Consider the following 15,171-nt stretch of genomic DNA (forward strand, 5'->3'; position numbering starts at 1 on the left):
ATTTATGGCCCTGATTCTGTAGTTTACAGAAACACCCCATATGTGGTCGTAAACCGCTGTACGGGCACACGGCAGGGCACAGAAGGAAAGGAACACCATATGGTTTCTGGAAGGCAGATTTTGCTGGATTGTTTTTAGACACCATGTCCCATTTGAAGCCCCCCTGATGCACCCCTAGGTTAGAAACTCCAAAAAAGTGGCCCCATTTTGGAAACTACGGGATAAGGTGGCAGTTTTGTTGGTACTATTTTAGGGTACATATGATTTTTGGTTGCTCTATATTACACTTTTTGTGAGGCAAAGTAACAAAAAATAGAAATTCAGAAATTTCATCTCCATTTGCCATTAACTCTTTTGGAACACTTAAAGGGTTAACAAAGTTTGTAAAATCAGTTTTGAATACCTTGAGGGGTGTAGTTTCCAAAATGGGGTCATTTTTTGGAGTTTATACTCTAGGGGTGCATCGGGGGGGCTTCAAATGGGACATGGTGTCAAAAAACCAGTCCAGCAAAAACTGCCTTCCAAAAACCATATGGCGCTCCTTTCCTTCTGCGCCCTGCCGTGTGGCCATACAGCAGTTTACGACCACATATGGGGCATTTCTATAAACTAAAGAATCAGGGCAATAAATATTGAGTTTTGTTTGGCTGTTAACCCTTTGCTTTGTTATGGGAAAAAATGAATTAAAATGGAAAATTTGCCAAAAAATAGCTGTTTTGGCACTGTTTTTATTATTTACAACATTCATCTGACAGGTTAGATCATGTGCTATTTTTATAGAGCAGGTTCTTACGGACGTGACGATACCTAATATGTATACTTTTTTATTTATTTAGGTTTTACACAATAATATCATTTTTGACACAAAAAAAAAACATGTTTTAGTGTCTCCATAGTCTGAGAGCCATAGTTTTTTCAGTTTTTTGGCGATTGTCTCAGGTTGGGTATCATTTTTGCGGGATGAGATGATGGTTAGATTGGTACTATTTTGGGGTGCATATGACTTTTTGATCGCTTGCTATTACACTTTTTGTGATGTAAGGTAACAAAAAAATAGCTTTTTTGACACCGTTTTTATTTAATTTTTTTTACAGTGTTCACCTGAGGGGTTAGGTCATGTGGTATTTTTATAGATCAGGTTCTTACGGACATGGCAATACCTAATATGTCTACCTTTTTATAATTTATCAGGGTTTTACACAATAATATCATTTTTGAAACAAAAAAAAATCATGTTTTAGTGTCTCCATAGTCTGAGACCCATAGTTTTTTTTTATTTTTTGGGCCATTGTCTCATGTAAGGGCTCATTTTTTGCGGGATGAGGTGACGGTTTGATTGGTACTTTTTTGGCGTACATGCGACTTTTTTGATCACTTTTATTACCTTTTTTGGGAAGTAAGGTGGGCAAAATTTCAATTTCCTCATAGTTTTTATTTTTTTATTTTTATGGCGTTCACCGTGCGGGGAAAGTAACATGACCGTTTTATAGATCAGGTCGTTACGGACGCGGTGATACCTAATATGTGTAGTGTATTTTTTTTTTTATTCAGTGATAAATGTGTTTTTTTGAAACTTTACTTTTTTCACTTTTTTTTACTTTTTTTTTTGACCCAGACCCACTTGGTTCTTGAAGATCCAGTGGGTCTGATGTCTGTATAATACAGTACAGTACAATATATATTGCACTGTACTGTATTTTACACTTGTCTGAACAGATCTATGCCTTTTAGCACAGATCTGTTCAGCACCATGGACAGCAGGACGCCTGAGAGGCGTCCTGTTGCCATGGGAACCTTCCCCGTCTGCTCAGTATTGGTCAGAACTGCGCAGACGGGGAAGGGTAAGCACAGGGCTGAGGGGGGCTCTCTCCCTCTCCCATCGGGGGGCTGCAAAGGCACAGCAGCCCCCCGATGGGAGAGGGAGCTCCCTGCGCTGTTAACCTTTTCCATACAGCGGTCCGTACGGACCGCTGTATGGAAAGGGTTAAACGGCTGACATCGCATCGCCGATGTCAGCCGTTTATACCAGGGTGCCAGCAATGTGCTGGCACCCTGGTATAACCACTAGAAGCCAACGATCATTCAAGGGGAGGCGGGCGGGGGATCGCGATCCCGCCTGCCACACCGCCCGCCTCCCGCACCTTACCACACCTCCCGCACCGCCTGTGACACCCCCCCTGCACCACCCGCCCACATAATATTATTCAGGGGTGCAGGGGGGGGTGAAAAATCTTTATTTTGGACATACTAAAGTTTCTGATCCAGAAACTGCAGAAAGCGCTACAAACCGCAGGTCTGAATTGACCTGCGGTTTGCAGCGATCGCCGATAGGGGGGGGGGGGGGTCACAGGACCCCCCTCGGCATTGACCCAAGGTGCCTGGCTGTGTGTGACAGCCGGGATCTCATCGCTGGCAGTTAAACGCCATGACGTGTATACTCATCATGGTGCGCTAAGTAGCAGTGCTCCATGACGAGTATACTCATCATAGGTCGGGAAGATTTTCACACTATCTCCTTCTCTGATCGTTTCCCTGACAGGAATTGGGGCGATCAGAGAAGGAGAAGCACATAGTCCCTCCCTAACCCCCCCTTACCTGCCCCGATGCGCTGCGATTGGTCCCTCTGCAGTAATGGACCAATCACAGCGATCGCGGGCAGGTCAGAGCTCCTATACAGTTCCTGCCGGCTTCTCTGGTTGCCTAGCAACCCCAGCACGCTGGCTTCACTGAAGCTTCAGCGCTTCGCTCCCTGCGCTGACACAGAAAGCCGATCACGTACATGCACGTGGGGATGCGGTGAGGCACCACATTCTCCCACGTACATGTACGTGATGTTGCGTGAAGGGGTTAAGGTGAAAAATGGCAGGGTCCTGAAGGGGTTAAAGGGAACCAGTCATCACCTTTATGCTGCTCATACTAACGGCAGTATAAAGAAGAGACAGGTGAGTTGATTTCAGCGGTCTGTCATTTAAAAGTTAAAAGTAAGTGGTTGCTGAGAACCAACATTGCATACTAGGCCTGGAAATGTCACGGCCACCTGAGAACAGTCATGGTTATTTATGAATTCCTGCTCTCCCTGCCCACCTGCTACTGATTGACAGTCTTCCATCTAGTTTTCTCCCTTTGTCTCTAGGAGAGAACTGCCAATCATCAGCAGATGGGCGGGAAGAGCAGGAGATTATGGATAACTCTGACTCTTCTCAGGTAGATTTGACTCTTTTCAAGGCCTGTGCTGCAAGGATTATGATGCTGGTTCTCAACCACTTACGTTTAGCTCATGAGTGACATACTGCTGAAATCAGCATTTCTGTCACTATTTTATGATGGCCTCAGTGAGGTCAGCATAAAGTTGATCACAGGTTCCCTTTAAAATAATTTAATTTTTTTATTGCTACTGGAAGCGTTGCATAGGTTTTTTACTGGATGGAAACCACAGACATCTGCGCTATTCCATCCTGGAAAATAAAAGCCTGTGTATCAACAAATCTGTTTTTTGAGTAACATCCTGCAGGACTTTTTTCATCCGGTCTTTTGCTGGAATCTGCAAAGGAAGCCTCGAATGGAGCCTCTAAGGGTACTTTCACACTTGCGGCAGAGGATTCCGGCAGGCAGTTCCATTGCTGGAACTGCCTGCCGGATCCGTAAATCCGGTCGCAAACGGATGGCATTTGTCAGACGGATCTGGATGCGGATCCGTCTGACAAATGCATTGAAATACCGGATCCGTCTCTCCGGTGTCATCTGGAAAAACGGATCCGGTATTATTATTTTTTGCATTTTTAAAGGTCTGTGGAACACTTGATGCCGAATCCGGCACTAATACACTTTAATGTAAATTAATGCCGGATCCGGCATCCCGGCAAATGTTCAGGATTTTTGACCGGATAGAAAACTGCAGCATGCTGCTGTATTTTCTCCGTCCAAAAAACGTAAGAGTGACTGAACTGAAGACATCCTGATGCATACTGAACGGAACGCTCTCCATTCAGAATACATTAGGATAAAACGGATCAGTTTTTTTCCGGTATTGAGCCCCTAGGACGGAACTCAATACCGGAAAAGAAAAACGCTAGTGTGAAAGTACCCTAATGTAGATGTGAACAAGCCCTAACTGCATTTTAAAAAGTAAAAAAAAAAAAGTGGATGAAGGAGGCAGAATACTGGCAAAATGTTGCATATTTTAATATTTGTCTTTCTAGGTAGATTTCAGACAGATGCTTTGAACAAGTCTAAAAACCTGTGTAGCAAAAGCATTGGTGAAAAAATGAAGGTAAGCATGAAGTGCAGTTTTTTTTTACTCTTGTTTGTGTTAGTGAAAAAAAGCAAACATGTAAGTGGCTTATAATCCAATCTGGTTATTGTTGACCAATGTGTATATAATATTATTATATGACACTTGGGGTACTTTCACACTAGCATTATTCTTTTCCGGTTTTGAAATCCGGTAAAGGGTCTCAGTACCGGAAAAAACGCATCAGTTTTGTCCTAATGCATTCTGAATGGAAAGCAATCTGTTCAGTATGCATCAGGATGTCTTTAGTTCCGTCCCTTGTACGGTATTCGACCAGACAAAATACCGCAGCAAGGGGTATTTTTTCAGGGCAAAATCCCGGAACAATACCACACTTGCCGGATCCGGCATTCATTTCCATAGAGATGTATTAATGCCGGATCCGGTTCTCCGGTCTGTGCATGCGCCAGGATATAGGAGGAGCTAGTTTTGATTTTGATCTTTTGTAAAAGTTATTCCGGATAAGACGGATCCGGTATATAACCGGATCCGGAAAAAAAAGCTTTACGTTTGTATACAGTTTGCCTTCCAGATTCAAACAACGCTAGTGTGAAAGTACCCTAACTAATATAACCTTTGTTGACATTCTGCACCATTTTCTATATTTCATAAGGTACATGGAGTCTTTTGTACTGTCCACACGGAGATCCTGTCCATAAAATGGCTGCTGATGGAGGGTCATGTGACCAGGCAAATCACCTCCATGTTATGTCTCCTCCATTCAGACACACTGCACCTGCACTAAACTCCCAACAGAACAAGTACAGATGGCAGGTGCAGTGTATCTGAAGGGAGAAGATATCACATGGAGGCGATTTGCCTGGTCACATGACCCTCCATCAGCAGCCATTTTATGGACAGGACCTCTTTGTGGACAGTACAAAATACTCCATGTACCTTATGAAATATAGAAAATAGTGCAGAATTTCAACAAAGGCTATATTAGTAAGTTCCATATAATATTATATACACATTGGTCAACAATAACCAGAAAGTGGCTAACCCCTTTAACCATTTATTTGTCCCAAAAGGGGACTATAATAGACTATCTTTTGATCGCTTCTAAAATACTTTGCACTATTCCTGTAGTGCAATGTATTTTATTGTCAGTGCTATACTGACATTCAACAGCAGCCTGCTTCATTTTCCATTGTTTAAACCATTTATCTATCCAGAGAAAATAAATACTTTTCTATGTTACTAATGACTCTAAACCTTCTTATGTCACCTACAAAAATATTAAAGGGGTTATCCTGGAAAAGATAATGATGACTTATCCTCAGGATAGGTTTTCATTATCACATCAGCAAGGGCCAAATCCTGGCATCCCCGCCAATCAGCTGTTTCAGCTAGGCCCTGTGCTCACCAAAGCTCTGGTCAGCTACAATGTAGGCTTCTGACAGCTTTCCAAGGACAGCGCCCCACATCGTGTGGCAGTGGCAGTGCTTGGTATTGCAACTCAGCCCCATTTACTTGATAAGGGCTGAGCTGCAACTAGGCCATGTGACTGATGTACAGTGATGTCACTGGCCTTGGAAGAGGCTGCAGCGCTCAAGTCCTCTTCTGACAGCTGATCGGCAGGGTTCCAGGGTGTCGTACCACCACAGATCTGATAACCTATACTGGAAATAAGTCATAAATATCTTTAAAAAAGAATAAGACCTAGGACAGACACTTGAGGTAAAGCAAATGAAACTGGGTAAAGATATTATGCTGTTATCCAGCGAAACTGCAGTTTCAGCAGCACCAGCTGACAATCTAATGTGACACTGTGAGTTCTTGACTCTAAGGCTACTTTCACACTCGCGTTTTGTGCGGATCCGTCCAGATAATACAACCGTCTGCATCCGTTCAGAACGGATCCGTTTGTATTATCTTTAACATAGCCAAGACATTGACTTACATTGTGTGCCAGGATGGATCCATTTGGCTCAGGTTCATCAGACGGACACCAAAACGCTCCAATCAATCAATTTCAATGTCTCTTGTTCTCCCGGAAGCAGCTTAGACATGGTATTGCCTGTCCTTGAAGAGACCAGCCCTGTATGGAGACTCCCTGATTGCCTTATTGGCAATGTTCCATGTGAAAACAATGTGCAAAGAGCTATGTCACAAGGAAAGAGAATCGTCTCACTAGCGCCAACTTGTGGAAGTCGCTCCCTATGAGTCAAAATCTTACTTTTTAACTAAGCAGGGGTAAGCACCTTGAAACAGCTGTATACACATGGATATTTGGCTTAGCAATATGCAATTGTCATATCTCAAGGCTTAGTTAAAAAGTTGGATTTTGACTTAAGGAGCCACTTCCATCGGGTGGCACTAGCTAACTTATTTTGTGAGATAACCTCTTTGCATATTGTTTTCCCATGGAGCATTGCCAATAAATCTTCATATCATGTAGCACTTCCAGTGAGTCTCCATACAGGGCTGGTCTTTTCATGGACAGATAATACCATGCCTAAGTGGCATGCAAGCCATCACACCCAGCCAGCAGCCAGTATTTTACTAGTACTGATGAGGGGCAAGCACCTGAAAACACTGTCAAGGATGGATATTAGGCTTGGCAATGTTCCTTTGTCATATTCCAAGGTTTAGTTAATTAATCAGATTTTAACTCATAGGGAGCCACTTCCACAAGGTGGCACTAGCAAGAAGGCTGTTTCTTTGTGAGATACCGTATTTTTCACCCCATAAGACGCACTTTTCCCCCCCAAAAGTGGGGGGAAAATGCCCCTGCGTCTTATGGGGCGAATGCTTCCATTTTACATTTCAGTCTGCGACGCTGCTGCATCGCAGACTGCGATGTATGAGCTGGGAGAGAGGAGGGGCTGGAGTCCGTAACTAGGGGCGGGACCCGGTGCAGTCACTGTAATCTTACACCGGGCCCCGCCGCTCACCGCAGTATTTAAAAACATGATTCCTTATCCTGTTATTAAGTTTAACTAACGCTGCGCTCTCCCATGTTCCCATGTCCCCCCTGTATCCCCACAGCACTTACGAACACGCTTCCATAGCAGGCAGAGCGGACGGCACCAGTAAAGTCACTCACTGACGTCGAGCGCCTGCTCCGCCCACTTTATTATTGAAGTAGGCGGAGCAGGCGCTCAACGTCAGTGAGTGACGTTACTGTTGCCGTCCGCTCTGCCTGCTATGGAAGCCTATTCGTAAGTGCTGTGGGGATACAGGGGGGACATGGGAACATGGGAGAGCGCAGCGTTAGTTAAACTTAACAGGATAAGGATTCATGTTTATAAATCATTCGGCGAGCAGAGGGCCGGTGTATTTTGGGGTACACTGTTAGGAGTGGGATCTGTGGATGACATACAGCAGTGTCATCCACAGATCTCTCCCCCCTCCCATAACAGTTCCATCCACAGATCCCCCCCCCACCCCATAACAATGCCATCCACAGATCCCCCCACCGCATAACAATGCCATCCACAGATCCCCCCACCGCATAACAATGCCATCCACAGATCCCCCATAACAGTGCATCCACAGATCCCCCATAACAGTGCCATCCACAGATCCCCCATGACAGCGCCATCCACAGATCCCCCATGACAGCGCCATCCACAGATCCCCCATGACAGCGCCATCCACAGATCCCCCATGACAGCGCCATCCACAGATCCCCCATGACAGGGCCATCCACAGATCCCCCATGACAGCGCCATCCACAGATCCCCCATGACAGCGCCATCCACAGATCCCCCATGACAGCGCCATCCACAGATCCCCCATCACAGCGCCATCCACAGATCCCCCATGACAGCGCCATCCACAGATCCCCCATGACAGCGCCATCCACAGATCCCCCATGACAGCGCCATCCACAGATCCCCCATGACAGCGCCATCCACAGATCCCCCATGCACAGACCACCATTAATTCAAAACCCACCAAAAGCACACCTTTTGGTTAAAAATATATTATTCTTATTTTCCTCCTCAAAAACCTAGGTGCGTCTTATAGGCCGGTGCGTCTTATAGGGTGAAAAATACGGTAAATCTTTGCATAACATCTCCCTTCCGAGAGGTAAGCCTTCAGCAGAAGTGTATAGCAGTGGCTTTCACCACTCTTTGTTCAAAACACATACACACTTGGCCAAGCCAGAGCATACATGCTTGTTCCATGACTGATGTTTTACCTTTCTTCAAAGTATGTGAACCGTTGTCCATCACATGACAAGTAATGAAGGTAGGAACTACATGCTATGATTGTAAAGACCATGATGCTAATTTTAGTTTTTTCTTCATTGACTTTGCAGAAAAAGGAGCCTGTTGGTGACACTGATGTTCTTCCAGACAATATATGTAATGTGGAGGAAGTAACAGCAGATATACTAAATGTAAGTTTGCCTTTAAAGTGGTTGTCCGTGTTATGGAAAAATGTGGCCAAAGGCAGAGACTGTAGTAATATTACAAAAGCACAGTACTGACTTGGATGCCCACCACTTCCGGAGCTGCTGTTTCTCTGTCTCCCTCTGTTCTTTATTTATCTGGCTGCAGTGCTCACGTGCCAGTATATACATGTGACGCTGCAGCCAGTCCCTGGCCTCAGTGGTCTTCTCCTATCTACCACTGTGGACAATGATTGACTGCAGCGGTCACAGCAGCTTCAGCCAGGTAGCCAAAGACTGGATTTCAAATTACTGTGTTTTTCACCCTATAAGACGCACCTAGGTTTTTGAGGACGAAAATAAGAAAACATATTTTTCATCAGACTTAGGCCTCATGCACACGACCGTTGTTGTGTTCCGTGTCTGTTACGTTTTTCGGGATTTTCTGCGGACCCATTGACTTTCAATGGGTCTGTTGAAAACTCGTCTAATGCACCGTTTGTCATCCGCGTCCGTGATCCGTGGTTCCAGTCCATCAAAAAAATATAACCTGTCCTATTTTTTTTCACGGAAAACGGTTCGCGGACCCATTCAAGTCAATGGGACTGTGAAAAAACGCGGAGGCACACAAGATTGTCATCCGCGTCCGCTTTTTTCCTATTATTTGCATGGCAAACTTGACTTAGACTTTTTTTTACTTTCCTTCATGTCTGGTGATCCTCCAAAAATCAAGGAAGACACACGGAAACGGATCACGGAACAACGGAACCCCATTTTGCGAAACGGAACACTACAACGGTCGTGTGCATGAGGCCTTAAGAGCAGACCCCAATGTTGATCAGACAAAAAATAAATTCAAAAAATCATCTCATCCCTCCTGTTTGGACACCACCGCTCTGGAGATCCAGCACAATTCCTGCTGTGCTGTGACCAGAAGTCGCACAGTGTGAGGTCACAGCACAGAGTGCAGAGCCTGCAGGGGAAGACCAGAAAGTGGTGAGTACAGAGCCAGCACAAGGTTCAACTGTACTAATGGGCGCTTCTATAATGGAAGTGCTCGTTAGTATTTGCCCCATAAGACGCACTGACATTTTGCCCTCACTTTTGGGGGGAAAGGTGCATCTTTTATGGGGAAAAATACAGTGGCTCTTCTTCAGAAAGAAAGACATTTCTTTCTCCAGTGCCACCTCTAGCAAGTCAGTGTCAGCCCATTAAAAGCTTTGAAACTTGACTAGGGATATCGGCCAAGCAGAGGGAACCATCTGTACACAACACTGTCTTGGAGTTCTTGCTGATCATCATTACTGTGTAGGCTACTGGTTAAGATGCCTTTGACCTTTTGGAAGGTATTGGTTTTCCTTGTGGAGATCTATTACCTTCAAAGAGCTTTGTCAAAGGCCTCTTACCCAGCCAACCAACACCTTACTCAGTACTCAAGAGGAGATTGCGCTGTATACATATAATTGTCTCTGGTTTGACTTATAACCCAAGTCAAATTTCAAGGGAAATTTTCATGTGGACATTTATGGCATATCCACAGGATATTCCATAAATGTCCATTAGGTGTGAGTCCCACCTCTGTGACCCAAACCGGTCTTGGGAACAAGGCCCATCTTGTGGTGCTAGGAAAGGGGCCCATGCTTGCATGGCTCTCTCCATTCAGTTCTGTGGGACTTCTGAAAATAGCCCAGTAAGTGCACACTATTTTCAGAAGTCCAGTGGAAGTGCATGAAGAGAGCCCTGCAAGCATGGACACCTCCCATTCCTTGCAGCACAAGACAGATGCTGTGATCAAAAGTGGTTATTCAGATGGAGGTGGATCCCTCTGACTGCACCCGTCCACTCGTGGCAAAATGGCCAGGTGCCAGTTAGTTGCTATGTAAACTATTGCAGTTTAAGGGTCCATTCCCACGTCCGCATCCGTTCTGCAATTTTGCGGAATGGGTGCGGACCCATTCAATGGGGCTGGAAAAGATGCGGACAGCACACAGTGTTATCGGGTAATTGTATCTTTTGTGCCGCACAGGATGGGGAAGAGAGATGGCATTAGCGTTCTCTCCTCTACATACTTTGGAGGAGATTGCTGCATGTAAATGCCACGGTATCCTCCACTAGCGATCAGCAGATTCTGCACCGCTGCTACACCCCCCCCCCCCCCCCCCCCCCCCCCCATGGGCATTTCGTACCGGCAACCTTACCGGGTATCATTTGGGGGGGACTTTATCTGGGCAAAATCCTTTATTTAGCGGCAGGGCACGGACTCTGCCTTCAGGGGACGGCTGTAGGCAGGAGGCCGTCTGCCACATCAGGCGCGGCGGGGGCCGTTTTCTTGGCGCGAACGGCGCCATTTCATCTGGCCGGCACTCATCCACCTCGTGGGTTAAAATCATTTTGCCGCGCGCGCGCGGCTCTGCATCTCTTACAGCGCGGCAAGGGGTGGGCGGAGCTTCACAGCGCTCCGCTACTTCCGGTTTCGTCGGGCTCCACATCGCATAGTGCTGCGTGGAATCCTCTCTGCGTCCGATCCTGAAGCTATTCATCCCCGTGCCTGCTGCCTCTCCTCCACAGCCTCCTTCAGTCTGCTCCCCTTGCTGCTGCCGCTTGCATCATCCGGGTCTGGTAGGACTGTTAACCCCCTCCGTGCCACCAGTACTGTTGTTGGGTGTAATCCCCGTTCCTTTTGCCCTGGGGTCTCCCACTTTAAGGCAACATTTTTTCCACCATGTCAGACCCTTCTGCAGCTGCCAAGCCTTGGTACCATGCCTGTACTGCTTGTAGGGAACCCTTTCCCCGGGGGCAGTCTGATCCGCACTGTCCTGCATGCCGAGTTCCACCGCAGCCTCAGTCCCGCTGTGTCGCTCCCTGCTTCCTCTGACCCGCCTGACTGGGCTAGATCCCTGTCCCAGGCCGTGGAAAGCCTCACTCATGTCGTGGGCCGCCTAATAGACAGGCCGCCTACCCCGCAGGACGCCACTCTTACTGTCGCGCCCTCCGGGTCCACCGCTTCTGCCGCTGCAGCGGGTTCACCCCTTCTTAGTGACCCCTCCCGAGCTAGGCACTCTCAGAAGCGTCTTAGAGTAGAGCGAGCCTCCTCCTCGGATGCCTCCCTCTCCCCGCCACGCGTGCGCACTCAGACGAGCCTCTCCTCTCCAAAGGATTCGCTCTCTGAAGGTGAATTGGCGGTTTCAGATTTGGAAATGGACTCGGCCCTGCCGTCCAAGCTAGCCTCAGCGATGGGTCAACTCATCTCGGATATTCGTGACACCTTTAAGGTGCAAGATGACCCCCCTAGCTCTGACGCAGCTAGCGTCTCCTTTATCAGACCCAGGCAGGCCTCAAAAGTCTTTCCAATCCACTCTGATATCTCCTCCGTGGTTTCTAAGGCTTGGGCTCGCCCGGACGCCCGTTTTGTCAATCCCAAGAAGCTGGACATTTGCTATCCTTTTCCAGCCGATGTCGTGGCCACCTGGTCGTCCCCACCCAAGGTGGACCCCCCTGTGGCCCGTCTGTCAAAGAACACGGCCATCCCTGTTCCCGACGGGTCCTCTCTTCAGTCAGCGGAGGACCGTCGCATGGAGACCCTTTCCAAGGGCATTTTTGCTGCCTCCGGTTCTGCTCTCAGACCGGTTTTTGCCTCTGCTTGGGCAGGTAAAGCAATCTCTGCTTGGGGTGCGCAGCTGGAACAGGAGTTGGACTCGGACGTCCCCATCCAGGACCTACGTTCCTTGGCCCAGCTTATTATTCGGGCCGGGAATTTTGTTTGTGAGGCCTCCCTTGATGCGGGAGCCCTTATTGCACGCTCCTCCGCCCTGGCGGTTTCCGTCAGGAGGGAGCTCTGGCTGAAGGTTTGGAAAGCGGACGCTGCCTCCAAACGTTCCTTGGCGGGGCTACCGTTTGCGGGTTCCCGCCTTTTCGGGGTCCGCCTAGACGAGCTTATTTCGGAGGCCACGGGTGGTAAAAGCACCCATCTTCCTCAACCCCAAGCCAGGGGCGCCCCCCGCGGACGCCCCGGTGCGTCTCGTTTTCGGTCCTCCCGCAGGACCTCTGGGGCTCCCCCCGCAGCTGCCGCTTCGGCCCCTCCCCAGGATAAGCGTAGGAAGCCGTTTTTTCGGGCGCAGCCCTCCTGGCGCAGGCCGCAGGCTGCCCGCACACCCGCAGCAAAGCAGTCCTCTGCCTGAAGGCGCGCCCCCACCCACCCGGGTGGGGGGCCGGCTCCTCCTTTTCAGGGACATCTGGATGGCTCACGTCTCCGACGCCTGGGCTCTCGAAATTGTGTCCTCAGGATACAAAATCGAATTTGCGTCCTTCCCTCCAGATCGGTTCTTTCGCTCCCGCCCCCCGCGGGACCCGAAAAGCGCGGCTGCGTTCTCCGCGGCTGTTCAAGCCTTACTGGACAGGGGGGTGATTACCCCCGTTCCTCTAGAGGAAAGGTTCCAAGGGTTCTATTCGAACCTCTTTGTAGTTCCCAAGAAGGGAGGTTCGGTGCGGCCCATTTTGGACCTCAAAAAGCTCAACCGTTTTCTCCTCCTTCGACGGTTTCGGATGGAGTCCCTCCGTTCCGCGGTGGCTTCCCTGGAGCAGGGAGATTTCATGTCTTCCATCGATATACAGGATGCCTACCTCCATGTTCCGGTAGCCCGGTGTCACCATCGCTTCCTCCGATTTGCCGTGGGGGACCTCCACTTCCAGTTTGTCGCCCTTCCCTTTGGGCTGGCAACAGCCCCCCGGGTGTTCACCAAGGTCCTGGCCCCGGTTTTGGCCTTACTCCGTTCCAGGGGTGTTTTTCTGCTACCGTACTTGGACGATATCTCATCAAGGCTCCGTCCCTTTCCCAAGCGGTTGCCAGCGTGGATCTCACTCTAGAGACTCTGGCGAGATTCGGTTGGGTCATCAACTTCCCCAAGTCCTCCCTTCCTCCCGCCAGACAACTGGTCTTCCTGGGAATGCTTTTAGACACGGAAGCGGCGGAGGTACGTCTTCCCTCGGAAAAACGACTGACCCTCCGTCGGGCGATTCGGGGTCTCCTTCTCCACCGTCGACCGTCCTTCCGCTTCTGCATGCGGGTCTTGGGGCAGATGGTTGCCTGCTTCGAGGCGATCCCATTTGCGCAGTTTCACTCCCGCCCTCTCCAACGGGCGATCCTCTCCTCCTGGGACAAATCGCCGGAGTCTCTGGATCATCCCTTCCATCTATCGCCTCCGGTGCGGTCATCTCTCCGCTGGTGGTTGCAGTCCCCTCTTCTGGGCAGGTCCTTTCTGCCGCTCAACTGGTTGGTGGTTACAACCGATGCCAGTCTCTTGGGCTGGGGAAGCGTGTTTCCTCCCCGATCCGTCCAGGGCATTTGGTCTCCATCGGAGTCCAAACTCTCGATCAATGTCCTGGAGCTGAGAGCGGCCCTTCTGTCTCTGCGACACTGGACTCATCTGCTGAAGGGTCATCCAGTTCGTGTGCAATCGGACAACGCCACGGCCGTGGCGTACATAAACCACCAGGGGGGCACTCGCAGCGTTGCAGCAATGCGGGAGGTCACCAGCATTCTCCGTTGGGCGGAAGCCCACGTCCCGGCCCTATCTGCAATTTTTATTCCAGGGGTGGACAATTGGGCGGCGGACTTCCTCAGTCGCACCACCGTCGACCCCGGCGAGTGGTCTCTTCACCCGGAGGTGTTCGAGGCCATTTGCCTTCGTTGGGGCATACCGGACGTGGACCTCATGGCCTCCAAATTCAATCACAAGGTCCCCGCCTATCTGTCCAGGGCCAGGGATCCGGGAGCCTGCGGAGCCGACGCCCTCGTTCTTCCTTGGCGAGGCTTCGCGCGTCCATACATATTCCCTCCCATCCCACTCCTGCCCAAGGTCCTTCGGAAGATCGCGGCGGAAGGCGTCTCGGTGATTCTGGTCGCTCCGGACTGGCCCCGCCGGTCTTGGTATGCCGACCTCATGCTGCTCCTGGCAGACGCGCCCTGGCCGCTGCCCGCCAGGGAAGATCTTCTCTCTCAGGGACCAATCTTCCACCCGCGTTTAAGGTCCCTACGTTTGACGGCGTGGTTGTTGAGACCACCGTCCTGACACGTCTGGTGTTGCAGGCGGCAGTTGATTGATGCCTCTGGTGTTGGTCTAGTTTGTTCTGGTCCCTCCCTTCTGGGACTGCTCTGGAACGTCCCATGGTTTCCTGTGTCCCCCAAGGAATATGGGCGAGAAAAGGAGACTTTTGTATTACTTACCAGTAAAGTCTCTTTCTCGCTCTTCCTTGGGGGACACAGCACCCGCCCTTCATTTGGGTTACAGTTGTGGTTCCGGCTTGGTTGCCCCCGTTGGGGCTCGACAGTTCTTTTTTCCGGTTGGTGGTTATCTTTCACTACTTGGACACGCAACTGGCAGTCTCTTCTCCAGGCTGAAGGGTATAGCTGATGGAGGAGGGGCTTACAGCTTTCACTTAGTGTCACGCCTCCTAGGGAGCAGAGCTATACCCATGGTTTCCTGTGTCCCCCAAGGAAGAGCGAGAAAGAGACTTTACTGGTAAGTAATACAAAAGTCTC

At 49.3% G+C, this 15,171-nt stretch overlaps 1 protein-coding gene across 2 annotated transcripts in view; it reads left to right on the forward strand.

The window, feature by feature from the left end:
• The window catches only part of SARS1 (seryl-tRNA synthetase 1), a 161,888-nt gene that overhangs the window by 31,439 nt on the left and 115,278 nt on the right, over positions 1-15,171 (forward strand). For both annotated transcript variants that reach the window (XM_040424133.1, XM_040424134.1), the window contains exons 2-3: positions 4,200-4,270; positions 8,562-8,642. In XM_040424133.1, the coding sequence (XP_040280067.1) occupies positions 4,200-4,270; positions 8,562-8,642 (152 nt within the window). The remainder of the gene's footprint in view (positions 1-4,199; positions 4,271-8,561; positions 8,643-15,171) is intronic.

This window comes from Bufo bufo, chromosome 3 (genome assembly GCF_905171765.1).
Source record: "Bufo bufo chromosome 3, aBufBuf1.1, whole genome shotgun sequence".
Lineage (NCBI taxonomy): Eukaryota > Metazoa > Chordata > Amphibia > Anura > Bufonidae > Bufo > Bufo bufo.